The sequence below is a fragment of the Magnolia sinica genome, chromosome 18 (genome assembly GCF_029962835.1).
Source record: "Magnolia sinica isolate HGM2019 chromosome 18, MsV1, whole genome shotgun sequence".
Lineage (NCBI taxonomy): Eukaryota > Viridiplantae > Streptophyta > Magnoliopsida > Magnoliales > Magnoliaceae > Magnolia > Magnolia sinica.
The window spans coordinates 13,474,661-13,492,209 of NC_080590.1; the positions used below are offsets into that span (position 1 = coordinate 13,474,661).

A 17,549-nucleotide genomic window follows, 5' to 3' on the forward strand; every position below is an offset into this window, starting at 1 on the left:
AGGTTGTGCTTAGTCTCAGTGTCCTATTCCATTCTTAAATTTGAGTTGGGTCATGGCAGGTTTGGATTGGGTCTGTTGAACCTGACTGATTTACAATTAAATGTGTAAGGTCTAGTCAATTAAATGTGTGAGGTCATGTCGAGTCAAGCTTGAAGAATTTTTAAGTGGGTTAGGTCCGGTCAGAAGGGAACGGGTCATCAGTCAGGTTTGGGCAAGAATTCTTCGCCCATTTAGTAAATGGGTCAGGCTTGGGCTGAACCCGACCCGGTCTGAACCCGACCATTACAACCGCTAATTTACACAACTAGGCTTTCTACAAGAAATGATAAATTCCTGCAAACCCTTACGAACACTATCCTGACCCATCCAACAAACACACCAAGACAAACGAATCCAAAAGATTAGCTATTCCATGAAGCCCACCATCCAATTCAAGGTGCAGGCTTGCTTGCACAGTTGCATGGGTTACACGGGCTAATAGCCATCTAATAGCATATGTACCAGTTGGTGCATGTAATGTGGGCTATCTTTTCCTGTAAAGAAGACCCACTCATAACCATGAATACATTTCAGTATCATTGTTATGCTCTACAGCAATCTCTAAGCTTTAGTAAACCACATTAGGACATGTACGCCTCAAAATCAGACGCAAGTTCCAGTCATATCGTTATCACTCTCCATTAAATTGAGTAAATGAAACAATAACTTAAATTACAACAGATACCAAGACAAACAACCCATGAAGAATCTTACATGGAATAACTTCCATAGGAATGGCATCATCGACTCTTTTTCTTTTCTTCTTCTTCTTTATAAAAAATAAAATAAAATTTACTCGAATGAGTCAGATACCAATTTGTATACAAGCAGAAACAACAAGCACACTGCCAAAACTAGAAGAGTTGATATTTAGAAGAAAACTGCAGCTTCAGTTCCATAAAAATAAAAACAGACACCTCCCTACACATCAATATGGGTATTAGTATCATTGCTTCCAAGTAAGAGTAGTGTCTGGTTACCTGGCTTTCTACTGCAAATATTGTAGGAAACCTTCTATCTTCTCATCTGTGTGAAAAGTTCCGGTGGTTTTCCGGTTCCCATGGCATTGCTACCACCAAATGCAGAGAAGCCACCACTCCCTTGTGGGTTGCTGAAGGCCCCAAATCCACCTGAAAAACACACACAAACACAAGATCAAAGTAAGAAATTGCCAAAGGGCATTGCTCCACATGAGCCGGTTTGACTCGGTAAGGGAAGAGCTCCGTGAAAGTATCAACAATTTTACCTGAAGCAGCTCCTGCAAATCCTCCACCACCACCACCACTGCCAGAAGCAACAGCGGCAAACCCACCACCTTTAGAAGCAACACCGGCAAACCCTCCAACAGTTGAAGCCACAGTGGCAAACCCAGAGCCAGAAACAGGTGACCCGCTCTTTGCAGCAGCTGAAAAACCACCCCCATTAAAGCCACTGGAAGATGCAAAACCAACACCTGGTAAACCAGGACCCAGCTGCCTCGACTGTCCAAAAGCACCAAGAACTGATCCCAGTGCTTGCTGTCCAGCTCCAATCTGCACTGGCTGGCCGAACCCACTTCCCATTGGTGATGGAGAAGTGGCCATGTTTCCAAATCCACCAAAAAATGCACCCTGATTCATTGGTTGCGATGACTGAGGAGTAGAAGATGGGAAGCTCAAGGATGCAGGTCGAAACAGCTCTCCACTGGGAACTGTCAAAGAAAAAGGAGAGGTTGTAGGATTTGTGGCTGCAGAACCAAATGGAGCACCAAAAGGGTTGGGTTTTGATGCATTTGATGCAGGGCTTGATCCAATCCCAAATCCACCAAGGGATCCCAAGCTCAGCTCAGTTGTGTCCAGAGCTTCCTCATCCATCTCATCCTCTTGTGTAATAGTAACATCTGTACCTTCATTCTTCCCCTCAGCTGGGGTGCTCGAAGGTGTTGGAAGCAGAACATGTTCAGCAGATGGGTTTTCAGGTTGAGAGTTCAAAGAAACACGAGATGCAGCACCAAAATGGTTGAACATATTAGTCGTGGTAGAAGAACTGGGTTGGCCACCAGATGATGATCCGGAGGAAACTTCAGCTGCACGTGCCAGTGATTGAGCTGGGCCTGAACTTGAATTATTTTCACCATCAGCAGCTGTAGGTTGTGAAGGTGGAGCCTGTAATGCTGAATCCTCAGAAGGGGATTGAATAGCAGATGGAACCTGTGATTTTTGCCACTGAAAAGAGAAAGTTGAGGAAGAAGAAGAAGAAGAAGAAGAAGAAGATGATGATGATGATGGAACTGTTTTGTTGGTATCCATGCTGGGCCGTGTACTTGGAAATTGTCCTCTGAAAGGCATGGCCGGTAGAGAGGATGGCACACTTGATACAATGTTAGGTGATGAGGATGGTGCAGCCAATACTGGGTTAGGAGACGTGAATGATGTAGTTGATACAAGTTTAGGTGAGGAGGATGGTGCAGCCAAAACAGAGTTAGGAAATGTTAATGATGCAGTTGACACAAGGTTAGGTGAGGAGGATGGTGCAGCCGATACAGGGTTAGGAGACGTCAATGGTGCAGCTGATACAGTGTTAAGTGATGAGGAGAGTGGGATAGGAGGTGCAGAAGCCGGAGTTGATAATGAGAATGATGAAGAAAATGTTGCCACTGATGTTGTGTCACCAGACTGGGTTCTGCTCACTGGTGTATCAAATTGAAAAGTTTTTCCACTCAAACCAGCAGAAGGCGGAATAACAGCCACAGACGCAAACGGTGAGGTATGAACCTTTTCTGGTGCAGCGAACGGACTTTCTGGAATTACTGCCCCATGCTTCATGCTTCCAGTTGTTTGTTTTGTCTGAACATTTTCTCCCCTGTTTAAATTTGAAAGCTCACTTGCCTGAGCCTTTACATGTGCTGCTTTTTTTGGCAATCCATTCCTCGTGGATACAACGGCAGAAACACTTCGTGATGCTGTTTGATCTGGAGTAGGAGTTTCTAACTGGACACTAGATCTTGTTTCAGAAATTGAAACAGCTTGGATGGAGGAAGGATGAAACTGCCCAATACAAGTTGCCCCAAAGCTTGATCGCTCAGCAGAACCTAAATTCTCTTTAGTGTTATTCCGAACAGTGCTGAGTGGTGATGATGTCGATGCTGATGACAGCGCTTGAGGATTGGCTCTCTGCATTACTTGCATCGAAGGAGATTTCAATCCTCCAGCATCCAATGCTCCTGTGCTGTCTTTGGACCATTTGAACAGAGTAACTGAAGGAGATTCAGAGGCCTGTGTTGAAGGTTTCCCTTGAATGCCTATAAGAAAAATAGATATATATTAATACAAAGGCATATTCTTGTTAGTGATTTCATCCAGTTCTTTAAAATAATGGTACACAGTTACCTTTGCTTGATAGATATATGTTAGACCGTTGCTTGTTTATGGATGCCTGCAGGGAAGAGGATGACAATGTCGTATGATCCTTCTGGTGAAGGAAAGAAAATCCATCTTCCAGTTGAGAATTAAAAGCCAGCTTGGTTATCCCAAAAGATGACTTGTTTTTACTGACCCTCGAACGTTCCTCTAGCAACATCCTTTTTACAGTGGTTTTCTGAGGCTCGAAACTAGCCCAGCTCTGTATAAATGCAGCCCAATCAGTACCTGCCCAATATGCAAACTACAGGTTTTCTCTCTTTTCACCTGACAGACGCTAAATATTATCAAGCTTATAGATGGGAGGTATTAAACATTTATCAAGTAAACTACAATTCAAAACCCTTTTAATTGAGGCTTTTAAGACTGCAACCCTGGACTGGTTCAATAGCACATAACTCTCACCACCACACTAACTGGTCTTCATTCCAGATGACTTTATAACGGTAGAAGGTTTCTAAAACCTTCCACTAACTAATAGAAAAAAAAGAGTGAACAGGGACAGCATTTTATTGGGCATTTAAGGTTAGATGTTGAGAACAGTAAGCAAATGTACTTTTCATCATTAATGCACTTAAATTACCATACACAATATACTTCTAGTAGCAAATATCTCAAATTTGGTTATATATATGTTCAGCCTATCAGTTGCCATGGACATGTTCTGTTGAATACCTAAAGTCTAAAGCAAGGTGTTTAGAGACATTGTGTCATATGAAGAATGGAGTCATACCTAGCATAGGAGGCAAGAAAGATGATAAAATATAAGGCCATAGGATACGTAAATAACAATCCACAAAAGCATTTTTTTTTTCAAAAGGATTTAGGGAAGTATTACTCTATCCAATGAGTCTCTCCTCCTCCTTGTAGTTTCTGGTTCAACACACTTCAGAGCACTTGATGTATTTTTTCTGGACTGTTCCTTGATAGCACTAAATGAAGAAAATGGGAGTTTCTTGATGGATTCTGGACTACGGGCAGCTTTTTGCACATCTGGGGATTGAAAACCATCACCATCATAGGCTAGGCCAATTGACTCAAACAACTCTTTTGCTACATTCTGTTTCTTTACGGGCGGTGACTCTATATTAAGCACAGCCATCTGTTTTGAGAGGCAATCAGAGAGTTGCTTAGCCACTGCTAATTGTGAATTCATTGTGTTATATAAACTATGCAAAGACTGAATTTGCCTGCAGAGAAATATAAGAAACAATTAGAAGAAATAACCCTATTAAGGAAGTTGAAATCATATGGAAAATAGACAGAATGGTATCATACTTCATAGTTGATGTTATGCTACTTGGGCTCAAGGCAGCTTAACACTTTGCTTGGAAGGGCAGGCAAATTGCCACTAAATATTGGCAGAGGGTTTTCTACCGAGGCAGCCTCCAATTGCCATTGAGATCGTTCCTTGTAGGTCAAGAAACAAGGTCAATGGAAATCTGGGCAAGTGACCATTCCGTCCAATCTCAAATATAAGAATTCAAACACACCATCAATGCATTTTGCTGTCCTGAACCATTGCTCTGAATATTTTCAATGATAAAAGAACAGAAACTTTAATCTGGACTCGAAAAAGGCTGAGGCCCATGCACCATGATAGGTGTAAAAATCTTTTGAAATTCACATGTTATCATATCTTTGTAGAAGGTGACTCTCTCAATGGCATTACATGGACATTGGATAGGATAGGATCCAATACCCATGGAGGCTGGGATGTATGACTGATGAGAGCTTGCATTTATCTAATGGCCTCGAGATCTCTTTCAGTTATATTTTCCATCACACTAATGAAATAGCCCGCCTTCATGTATTGGGCAAGCTCAGATGGACCACTTCTATGCATTGGACAAGCTCTGCCCTTCAAGGTTGTATATTTCTTTCATCCTCAATAAACATTTTATTTATAAAAAATCAACCAGGTTTGGCACACAATGTATACCAAGGATCCTTGTACACCTATATCCGACTGTCAAAAGAGAGTGACTAGGAATTCAAGAAGCATTTGAAGAAGGGTGGACTCCACCAATCCATTTTGAAATATGTAGGAATTCCTACCCACCATCTTTGATAGGTGGGAGATGGGTGTACACATAGTCCTGGTTTGTCATACATGTAAGATTTTCTCTTTAGAAGAAATGTATCCAAAACCAGTATGATTTCTCTGAAATTCCTCAATTAAGGTGTTCGTTTGAAAATCTATTATCAAAAACCAGTATGATTCTCTATTCTATTGTCAGAAAATGGGAGATTATTTTTCATACCTTGAAGGTTCTGAACTACTGACTGTTCTCCGCCTCATAGAAACTCTGTTGTTGTCACCAAATTTATTGAACTCAAGGGCATTGAAATGCCTTTCCAGTTCTATAATCTGAGTCATCAAATTCTGCCAAAAGAGAGAGAGAGAGAGAGAGAGAGAGAGAGAGAGAGAGAGAGAGACAACAGAGGTACATATAGAATACAAGCAATGAGAAATAGGTTCACGTTCATAATAATGGCAGGTGAGTACCTGGTTTATTTTCAGTATTTGCTGTCTCTTCAGTTCAAATTCTGGATTCAGCTTCTGATGATTCCAAAGCTCCCAATATTGCATATTAGAAGCTTGCTTAACGACGCCTTCCATATACACTTTCCTTGCCAAAACTGAAAACAAAATTACATATATTATTGAAGAACACAAACTATAGATCAATACACAGCCTGCCCCAGAGTTTACAATAAACCATGCCTGTCTATTTAAAAAAATTGAAGATGTAGGTGCTTGAATGTGCACCGCATATCAAAAATTGAGAAAGGTGTCATGCTACCATGAAAAACAATATACATTGTGCATTGACTACCATACAGAAGCACGTGTTGTTTGTATATCACGATGCACCATCTAGCAGATGAAAACACATTATAGAAGCCAACCCATCCATATCTGACGATCTCAGTCATTATTCACTTAGAAAAGGCAAAAAGTGGACTATATATATATATATATATATATATATATATATATATATATATATATATATATATATATAATGGAAACGTTTTCACTCGCTTTTTGAGAAGTTTGTAGCAATGGAAACTTCAATGTGAACAGGATTCCTGCACACCACCAATGGATGATGGGAAATGATTCATATGCAATGCCATGGGTAGCAATTGGAACTTGTGAGTTGTGCTGATTACTAAAGGCTTCTCTCATGTGCGATAAATATTTCATCAAACTAGAGTTTACAAAATTGTTCAAACATGAGAAGAAACTTAAAATAAAGATATCTCGAAAGGAAACCTGAAACAGTTTGATGCGGACACAAGCGCATTCAAGGTGTACCAACGAAGAAAGCGCCAACCACAAGTGCCGTCCTTATGGATAGGCGACTATTGAGGAGCTGAAGACCTTTCACATGTGATTGGACATATAGAAAACCCCACTCCGGGAAGACACATGTGAAGGAAGATTGGAGAAAGAAGACCGAGCACCCAAACTTTCCCGTACTTATGTTATTTGCGCGTTTTTTACTTAGTTAGGGGTCTTTTAGTAATTTTATGTCTTTATTTGCTTATTCTAGGGATATTTTAGTAATTTTATATCTTTATTTGCTTATTTAAGTGGGGTAAAGCCCTAAACTCGAATTTCAACTATTGATTAATGAAAAGCAAGCCCTTTGGTTGCCTCCTTCCTCTCTTCTCTCTAATGGTGCTTCTTCTCTCCCCTTGATCTTCTTCTTCTAATTTCTTCTTGTGCCCCTCCAACTTCTTCAAGGTAATAATTTTTTTCCTTCTATTTTTCAGTTTTGGCTAATCCTTCTTCGATCAAAATCTTGAGAACCGATCTAAACCCTAAACCCCCAAATTCTCAAATCCCTAATCCGAAAAACTTCTTGGTTCTTCGGACTAGTGATCTTCATTGATCGATTGCGTGTGACCATGTAAGATCGGGAGGTCTCATCCCTCGCTGGATCCAACCTAAGTAGTAATTGAATTCCATAATCCATGGTTGTAGTGATGGCCTGCTCCATTGCATGTTTCCTTTATGATTTTCTCAGTTATGATGATTACTGTTAGAATTTTAGATCATTTATTCTTTTTATTACCGCCGATTAATTATGTCCATGAGCATGCATCATAATTAGGGCTGTCCTGCGTCAAATTTGGTATCAAAGCCTAGGCTTGCATGGTTTTTGTCTAGATCGAGTTATCAAATTAGGGTTTTAATTTTTATGTTTAACTTAGGAAAGTTCCAGGTTTAGAAAGTTTTCAATTTTAGAAACTTTCCAATTTTAGAAAGTTCCTAATTTGGAAAAATTTTCAGATTTAAGTTCTCCTGTTTCAACTTAATTGTGTCAGTTCATAGTAGTTTTGCATTCATCGCATTCATCTTGAAAGTCATAACACCTAGTAGTCTAGTTAGGTAGAGTTTGGTTCAAGTCTTCATTGTATGCCCACGAGAAGAGGTAGAGGTTTCGGACTTCAACATACCATGAATAACGAGCAGTTATCTGAGCAACTTGCTCAATTGATACAAAAGATAACTGCCCTAGAAGCGGGTCAAAGGCGTGAGTTTGCCCGCCTTGAGAACCAAATTACCACTACCATGACTAAGGTAGAGCAACTAGAGGCATCCCAAAAGGAAAACCCCGCTGTAGGGGAAGATGCGCACTCCCAAGTGGAAGGAATCATTGAAGAACGCGCTGCCGCACGTGGTGGTAGTAAGGATAGAGATCGTGCTAACGGTCGTGGCGTGGTGCGAGAGGCACGAGCCACATGTGGTCATCAAGACCGCTATGATCCAGATGAGCATGCGATGAAGAGTGTGAGAGTTGAGCCCCCGAGTTTTGATGGGCGCTTGGATCCCAAGGCATTCCTTGACTGGGTTGCTGACATGGACCACTACTTTGAGTGGTATGGCATGTCAGAAAACCGTCAAATGCGGTTTGCTAAGATGAAGCTTGTGGGTCAAGCCAAGCTCTTCTGGACCAACACCGAGCGTAGGATAGAGAGAGTTGGTAGAGCCCCTATCACACATTGGTATGAGATGAAAGAGAAGTTGAAGGAGAAGTACCTTCCTCTCTCATACCGTCAGAAGCTCCTTGACCAATGGTAATCCTTACGCCAAGGGTCAATGCCTGCAACTGACTATATCGCTAAATTTGAAAAGTATGTGATGCGATGTGATATCCGAGAAGACCCTCTAGTAACGCTCTCGCGTTTTAAGACGGGCCTTTGTGCGGATCTTCAGCGCGAGCTTATTACTCGGTCCTTAACGGACTTAGATGAAGCATATCAAGTCGTGCAGGAGTTAGAGCAATATCTGAAGGCTCCTGTCGTTCGTCGTTTTGAGTCCCGAGACTCCAGTGCTAGATCTAGTTCCCAAGGAACTAGACCTAATATTGGTAATCAACTTAGGGCACAGGCGACCGTTCCGCCTAGGCCTAGGGAGGACAAGGGCAAAGGGGTTCTTGGTGCCGGTCCTAGTAACATGAGCCAAGTGAGGTGCTATGAGTGTGGCAACCTTGGCCACATGTCTAATCAGTGTCCTACGAAGAGCCATGGGAGAGCCTTAGTTATAGGCAAGTCCCACGAGGGTGGAGATGACCAGGGTGATTATGAAGTTGAAGAGTATCACCCTGAAGGAGGACTTACTGATGAAGAAGAAGTGAATGGAGAAGCAACGCTTGCAGTAGTCAGGCGTGTGTTAGCTCAGTCTAGAAGTAGTGATGACTGACATCGAAGCACTATCTTCTACACTATTGCCAAGTGTGGTGAAAAGAATTGTAAGGTGATATTGGACAGTGGAAGTTGTCAGAATGTGATTTCCACTAGCATCTTAGATCGCTTAAAACTGAAATCTACACCTCATCCAGACCCGTATAAAGTTTCTTGGGTTGACAAGACATCCCTACCTGTTACCCAGCAATGTCTAGTCCCCATCGAGTTTGGGTCATATAAAGAGTCCCTGTGGTGTGATGTTTTACCTATGGATGTGGGATATGTTATCCTAGGTAGACCATGGCTATTCGATAATGATGTCACGATCTTTGGCCGTTCGAATGCGTGTACTTTTATGTATAATGGTAAAAAGATCAAACTTAATCCCATGCCACCTGAGAATACACTAGGGAAGAAGAAGGATGAGAAGGCAAGTGAGCCTAGAGAAATGAGGAAATCCAAACCCAAGTCTTTACATATAATTAGCGCAAGAGAGTTTGAAAAAGAGGCTAAGGAGGATTCTATGGTGTATGCCCTTGTGGCTAGAGAAATTACACCTGAGTTTCCATCAGAGTTGCCCCATGAGGTAACCTCGGTCTTGAAGGAATACAGTGATGTATTTCCTGAAGACTTATCGAATGAGTTGCCACCTATGAGGGGCATACAGCATGCCATTGATCTTGTCCCAGGGTCTACTCTACCGAACCTTCCTCACTACAGGATGAACCCTGCAGTGCATGCAGAGTTGAAGAAGCAAGTTGATGAGCTTCTGCAAAAGGGTTTCATCCAAGAGAGTATGAGCCCGTGTGCCGTGCCTGCATTGTTGACGCCAAAGAGAGACGGCACGTGGCGCATGTGTGTGGACAGCCGTGCCATAAACAAAATTACTGTCAAGTATAGGTTCCCTATACCTACACTTGATGATATGCTTGACATGTTGGCCAGGTCCATTATATTCTCTAAGATAGACCTCAAGAGTGGATATCACCAAATCCGTATACGCCTAGTAGATGAGTGAAAGACGGCGTTTAAGACGAAAGATGGGTTGTATGAGTGGTTGGTCATGCCCTTCGGCTTGACTAACGCACCCAGTACTTTCATGCGGGTGATGACACAAGCTTTGAGGCCGTTCATGGAAAAATTCCTAGTGGTGTACTTTGACGATATTCTTATTTATAGTACTACTAAGGAATCACACCTTGAACATTTAAAGAAGGTCTGTAGTGTCCTTAGGAAGGAAAAGTTGTATGCTAATCTTAAAAAATGTGCATTCATGTCTAGCCAAGTTGTGTTCTTAGGATTTATAGTGTCATTTAAAGGGATGCGCGTAGACCCTGAAAAAGTCAGGGCCATAGTTGAGTGGCCAGAACCAAGGAACATTCATGAGGTGCGAAGTTTTCATGGCCTAGCAACTTTTTATCGTCGGTTCATTAGGGGTTTTAGCATGATCATGGCTCCCATTACCAAGTGCATGAAAAAGGGAGAGTTCGTGTGGTCTAAAGCCGCCATCAAGGCTTTTAAAGAAATTAAGGGCAAGATGGTGGAAGCTCCTGGCATGCGTCTACCTGACTTTTCTAAAGTCTTTGTAGTAGCGTGCGATGCATCTGGTGTCGGTATAGGTGGAGTGTTGAGTCAAGAAGGACACCCAGTGGCCTATTTCAGTGAAAAACTGAATGAGGTAAAACAAAAATACTCCACTTACGACAAAGAATTTTATGCGGTAGTGCAATCCCTGAGACATGGGCGACACTACCTCCTACCGCAAGAATTCGTTTTGTTTTCTGATCATGAGGCTTTGAGATATTTGCATTCTCAGAAGAAACTCAACCCAAGGCATGCTAAGTGGGTAGCGTTTCTTTAGGAATATTCGTTTGTTTTAAAACACAAGGTCGGGGTTGAAAACAAACCAGCGGATGCCCTTAGTAGGAGAGTGGCGTTGCTCAACTCCTTGAGTGTAAAGGTAGTCGGATTTGAGCAACTGAAAGATGAATACCCCATATGTCCTGATTTTGGGGGTACTTACGCGTCGCTCTCTAGTGACCAGCATATTATGGGTGAATATGTTCTTAAAGATGGCTTTCTTTTCAAGGGAGACAGACTTTGTATTCCCCGTATGTCCATTGGTGAATTCCTCATCTGGGAGCTTCATTCAGGAGGGATAGCTGGCCATTTTGGTCGTGATAAGACCATTACCCTCGTGGAAGATCGTTTCTATTGGCCAAGCCTCAAGCGAGACGTAGCCAAAGTTTTAGGGCAGTGTCGAACATGTCAGCTGGCAAAGCAAAGAAAGCAAAATACTGGGCTGTACACGCCATTGCCAGTGCCAGTGCCACATGCTCCGTGGCAGGACATTAGTATGGACTTCGTGCTCGGGCTTCCCAAGACTAAAAAAGCACGATTCCGTTTTTGTCGTTGTGGACCGTTTTTCTAAAATGGCGCATTTCCTCCCATGTTCGAAGACTTCAGATGCGTCTCATGTTACTCGTCTCTTTTTTGATGGTGTGGTGCGTCTCCATAGGTTACCTAAAACCATAGTGTCTGATCGTGATGTTTGATTTACTAGCTATTTTTGGAAGACACTGTGGCACATTATAGGAACTCGTTTGCAATTTTCTACTGCTTACCACCCACAAACAGATGGTCAAACTGAAGTGGTAAACCGTAGCCTTGGAAATCTTCTACGTTGTCTAGTGGGTGAACATGTTAAGACTTGGGACCTAATTTTACCAACTGCTGAACTTGCTTATAATGGGTCAGTTAATAGATCTACAGGGTTGAGTCCTTTTGAAATTGTAAGTGGTTATAAACCTAAAATGCCCATAGATCTCTTACCTATGTCTGTTACCCAAAGGTCTTTTGAGTCAGCTGATGCATTCGCACGCCATATTCATGATTTGCATACACATATTAGACAGCAGTTAAATAAAAGCAATGATGATTATAAAGTTTCAGCTGATTCTCATCGTAGAGTGCAAGAATTTCAAGAAGGAGACTATAATGGTGCGAATAAGGTCAGAGCGATTCTCTCAAGGATCTGCAAAGAAATTACAAGCGTGTAGTGCTGGACCATTCAAGATATTACAAAAGGTTGGGTCCAACGCGTATCGGGTTGACCTTCCACCTGAAATGAGCATTAATCCAACTTTTAATGTGGAAGATCTAGTCCGTGCCCATACTCCCATTGTTGATACATCGTCCCTTTCATGGCCTTTTTCTGAGTTTGCTACCCAACCCCTTCCACCCCCTCCTCCACCCATTACCCATAAAGAAGCAATTGAGGAAATCTTGGATGACGAGATAGTATCCACGAGAGATGGGGGTTTCCAAAGGTATCTTGTCAAGTGGAAGAACAAACCATCGTCTGCATCTACGTGGCTGTCGGGCGACGCATTGCAGGGTATTGATCCAGATTTACTCGAGCGCTACAAAAGTTTCAACTCGTCGGAGTCGAGTTTTTCTCACCTGAGGGGAATTGATGCGGACACAAGCGCATTCAAGGTGTACCAACGAAGAAAGTGCCAACCACAAGTGCCGTCCTTATGGATAGGCAACTATTGAGGAGCTGAAGACCTTTCACATGTGATTGGACATATAGAAGACCCCACTCCAGGAAGACACATGTGAAGGAAGATAGAAGAAAGAAGACCGAGCACCCAAATTTTCCCGTACTTATGTTATTTGCGCGTTTTTTACTTAGTTAGGGGTCTTTTAGTAATTTTATGTCTTTATTTGCTTATTCTAGGGGTATTTTAGTAATTTTATGTCTTTATTTGCTTATTTAAGTGGGGTAAAGCCCTAAACTCGAATTTCAACTATTGATTAATGAAAAGCAAGCCCTTTGGTTGCCTCCTTCCTCTCTTCTCTCCAATGGTGCTTCTTCTCTTCCCTTGATCTTCTTCTTCTAATTTCTTTTTGTGCCCCTCCAACTTCTTCAAGGTAATAATTTTCTTCCTTCTATTTTCCAGTTTTGGCTAATCCTTCTTCGATCAAAATCTTGAGAACCGATCTAAACCCTAAACCCCCAAATTCTCAAATCCCAAATTCGAGAAATTTCTTGGTTCTTCGGACTAGTGATCTTCATTGATCGATTGCGTGTGACCATGCAAGATCGGGAGGTCTCATCCCTCGCTGGATCCAACCTAAGTAGTAATTGAATTCCATATTCCATGGTTGTAGTGATGGCTCGCTCCATTGCATGTTTCCTTTATAATTTTCTCAGTTATAATGATTACTGTTAGAATTTTAGATCATTTATTCCTTTTATTACCGCCGTTTAATTATATCCATGAGCATGCATCATAATTAGGGCTGTCCTGCGTCACAGTTTCCCTGTGTTGCATTGACAGATGAAAATAATGCGCGTGGGCAGAAATCCTCTCAAATTTCTCTTGCAAATTCAAAAATTAATTTACAATGCTTGTTATATACCATCTATAGATCTGCTGCAATAGCTCCTAAAACGTCCAACTAATCATGTGATCAGAGCGTTAATCACAGCTAACCCACAACAATCCAAAACAAACTCCAACCACCTTGCAACTCCCTATCTAACAACTAAACAACACTAGGAATTAGAGAAATATCCCCTAATGTCCTTACACTTGCTAAAAAGATCAGAACTATCCGTGATATGTTCATGCCACCTATCACATGGCCCTTTCCATTGCTCTTTTTCGGCCCTTGGGATAATTGAGGCCCGTGTGGTCTACATCACCGGTTTACCAGATCAACAGATTGGGATGGCACATAGATGCAGTAAACGAAAGCAAAACAAAGAAGAAAACATGGAATATGCAGTTTGTCATGTTGGGTGACTATGTGCAAGAGAGAATGATTGGAGAGATTTCACTATGCAGAAGTTTCATAGTACAATTGAGATATATACTTATCCCTAACATTACTCAATTTGAGTTACCTATTTTCTAGTGTATAGTACTACCCGGGGTCAGGTGAAACACAATAAAAAACACCTGCATATTATGCAACACTAAGAAAAACTCTATACGTGTTGATAGAAAACACAATGCAAGGTGTTCCACAGACTTCTGTAACAAAGCAAAGCACACACATCTGACGAATGGAGAACAGATGGTTCTCCAGTTAAACTAATAAACGCGGGAGGAGACTCCATCACCCAAATTCCATATATTAAAACCATCACATAGATTTGAGCCAATGTTCCATTCGTTGCTACAACCACCTGGGGAGATCCAAAAGTTGTCATCCATTAGGTCATTCTAATAGACTAAAGCCACGCTCTTTAACTCCTTAACAAAGGGGAAAGGACTTTTGTGTCCCTGAGTTTCACTGCAGATAATTTTCAATTGCATGCATTTCTGAACCAAATATCGAAACGTCCTTATCATCAAGTGAAAAAAGAAAAAGTATAGGCCCTTTTAGGCAACAATCTACACTTCGGTAATTTGTAGAATCCAGAACATACCTTGCACAGTTTTGTCTCTAAGATGTTGGATATCGCCAAGCCGTTCGTCCAATGTTTTCTACAAAGTCAATGAAAAAGTGAACTTCTACATAAGCAAATTAAAAAGAAATGCATTGACCATTGCATGAATTATCACTTCTGAATTAATTAAATAATATGAACACATGCAAAGCAAATCAGACCACAATCATCTTGCAAATATGATGGTCAATGGAGGACACATATCCAATACTAAAGTGCATAGAAACATTAAAGATTAGCCTCTTTTCTAATCAATGTGAGAAACTCTGAAGGGTCCATAAAAGCAGTAGTGGTCAAAGCTGTGAAGTGATCATAATGTATGTCATTGGCACATGTATGGCAGGGGTAAACAAAAGTAAAAGCTACGACAACCTTAGTTTCTAGACCATTGCATCAAACTCGCAAAAAGAAGGTACAAAGGATACAAACTAAAAATGTTACCTTCCACACTCTACATCTCTCTGAAAGGCTCTCTAAACCCTCCTCCAGTTCTAAAACTGATCTTTTCTGGAAGACAGTGCATGCATCCCTGAAACCACCCTCTTTTTCAATGTCCGATAGAAGAAAATCCAGTTCCTTTGTCATCTCGATCACCTGAACATAAGATACACCATTGGTGCCACTGAAAAGGAGAAATATATGATTTTGAGAACAATCATTGCCAAGCTTTGGTGCAAATCAAATATCATAAATTTGGTCCTTGGGAAGCATCATTAGTTAGCGGTGTCATTCCAGAGATTTAGAAAGTACAACTAATACTGTTATCATCTGCGTCCAAAAAAAAAAAAAACCAAATCCATGACCAAATAAAACTGAACACAAGCTGAGCAAATGAAGCCGAATAAGAATATTAAATCATAGTTTGCAAACCAGGACTCCCATTAAGACTCGATCAATCACCGTGTCAGGTCGATAGGAGATTTTGTAGGCTCTCCTGTTCATAGCAGGACCCATCAGGTCACCAAACATTTAGGATCTCCAAACTAGGAGATCTTTAAGGATCACCATCCATGTCAGAACATATCATGGAAGATAAAAGAATCGTGCCCTTCTTCCATTATGACCAACTGAAACTCAGGATAATTGGGGCAGGCCCAGTTTCCCCAACCCAGTCAGCCAGTAAATGATCGGTACAAGTTGACTAGCGTAAATCCTGGGTTGACCAGAGAGGCTTGCAAAATATATACATGTGGGACTGCTCTTTTAAAAACCAGCAAATTCTCACCACAAGATGCATGAGCAGTCCATAACCTGACATGAAGAACCAAGGCTGTATCATATACCATTAAGTACATACGCATGATGGAGTCTGCAAACATGACACAATAGATATGCATCAAACATATAGAGATCATTTTATGATAAGCATCATGCATCTAAATGCAGAAATCTGCTGCACTTGAAGTTAATCAGTACTTGATCTTTGGTGTTTGAATCATCATGAATATTTATAATCACCCAAGAATTGACCAATGGCCAAAGGTCAAGGCTAGATCTATGTTGACGGTCAAATATTGCATATTATCCCCCATTTATATCTTGGTTTTATGAACATGATAATGCTTAATGTTTTATTTTACTCATGTTTGTGTTGCAAGGTGAATTTAAGAGCTTGGATTGAAAAGGGTGCTAAAAGCATGGATTTGATGCTCAAGAATCACCAAGGCAAGGGATGGATCTTAGGAGACCAAGATTGAAGAATTCACATGCCAAAGATCCAAGAAAACCAAGCGAGGAATGAAGAGAATCAAAGATTTGAAGTGAAGAAAAGGAATCCTGAAATCATCCTGAAAAAGCATATTCTAAAACTCTGGGTCATTTTGTGAAATTGTGCAGAGTGAAGTCTATTTTGGGATGCGCAGAGTGAAGTCTATTTTAGCAAACTGCGTAAATTTAAGGCGGTTTCTAGAGTTTTCCAACTAGGTGCGAAAGTTGGAGTTCCACAACTATAAATAGGAGTCCCTAGGATATTCCTAGGCATATTCTAGGGTTTAAGGAGTGGAGCAAAAGGGTGGAGAAGCTGTCGCCAAGAGTTTTTCTTCCTCTTCCTTAGTTGTTTTCATGTTTTTCTTAAGAGACTTTGGTCCAATCATGTTTATGGTTGGATAAACCTCTTAGCTAGGGCTAAGAGGTGAAGCTTATAGCATGATAGGATGTTTCTATTGCTTTAATTCATGTTTATGTTGAACTTCATGGATTCTAATTTGATATTTAAAGAATACTTTCAGTTTTTAACAGTTTATTGTGACTCAAATTACAGTAAATCTGCAATATCTTTGAGTATCTTCTTTTTCTGATTTAAGATTGTGAAATTAATAAGTCTTGTTGTTCACCATCATCTCTTGGGCATGGTAGGGTGATGGAATCCTTCCTAATCTTCACAATTCTCCTGCTTTGAGATTATGGGATTGATAAATCCTGTTGTTTGCCATTGTCTCCTGGGCATGGTTTGGTGATGGAATCCCTGCTAATTATCATAGTTCTCCTTCATTGAGAATTAGGTCAATGGAAGTTCAGATTTGGTTTTATTAATATATTTTCCAATTGGATAGGATATGACTCCAATTCTAATTGTGTTACTTGAATCAAGCAAGAGGGCTCCTTGATCACTACAAGTGGATTTTCCCACCTTTAAATTCTTAGTTTTAATTACTTAATTCACAATTACTCTCTCAATCACTTTAGAATTAGTTTTATATCTTCTTTTAGTTCTACTTCTAGTTAATTTCATAAACACACAAGATCAGTCCCTGTGGATTCGACCTCGGTCTTACCGAAATTATTACTACATCGCGACCTTACACTTGAGGTTGTGAACAAGTTTTTGGCGTCGTTGTCGGGGATTGACGGTTGCGTTTTCTGGATTTGATTAGTTTTGGAATTAGGTTAAAATTATGATTTTTCTACTTTCTATTTTTAGGTTAGGATTTTTTCAGAATTATTTT

General features: G+C 40.8%; 1 protein-coding gene across 4 annotated transcripts in view; it reads right to left on the reverse strand.

Annotated features, from left to right (window-relative positions):
* Window positions 1-642: 642 nt before the first annotated feature.
* LOC131232260 (nuclear pore complex protein NUP214) overlaps window positions 643-17,549 on the reverse strand; it is a 50,914-nt gene continuing 34,007 nt past the window's right edge. For 3 of the 4 annotated variants that reach the window (XM_058228493.1, XM_058228494.1, XM_058228495.1), the window contains 8 exons: window positions 15,046-15,198; window positions 14,584-14,641; window positions 5,947-6,080; window positions 5,702-5,823; window positions 4,276-4,627; window positions 3,408-3,639; window positions 1,286-3,319; window positions 643-1,169 (listed from right to left, as the gene is read on the reverse strand). In XM_058228493.1, the coding sequence (XP_058084476.1) occupies window positions 1,054-1,169; window positions 1,286-3,319; window positions 3,408-3,639; window positions 4,276-4,627; window positions 5,702-5,823; window positions 5,947-6,080; window positions 14,584-14,641; window positions 15,046-15,198 (3,201 nt within the window). In that variant the 3' untranslated portion in view covers window positions 643-1,053. The remainder of the gene's footprint in view (window positions 1,170-1,285; window positions 3,320-3,407; window positions 3,640-4,275; window positions 4,628-5,701; window positions 5,824-5,946; window positions 6,081-14,583; window positions 14,642-15,045; window positions 15,199-17,549) is intronic. The other variant, XR_009164829.1, reaches the window with a different exon arrangement.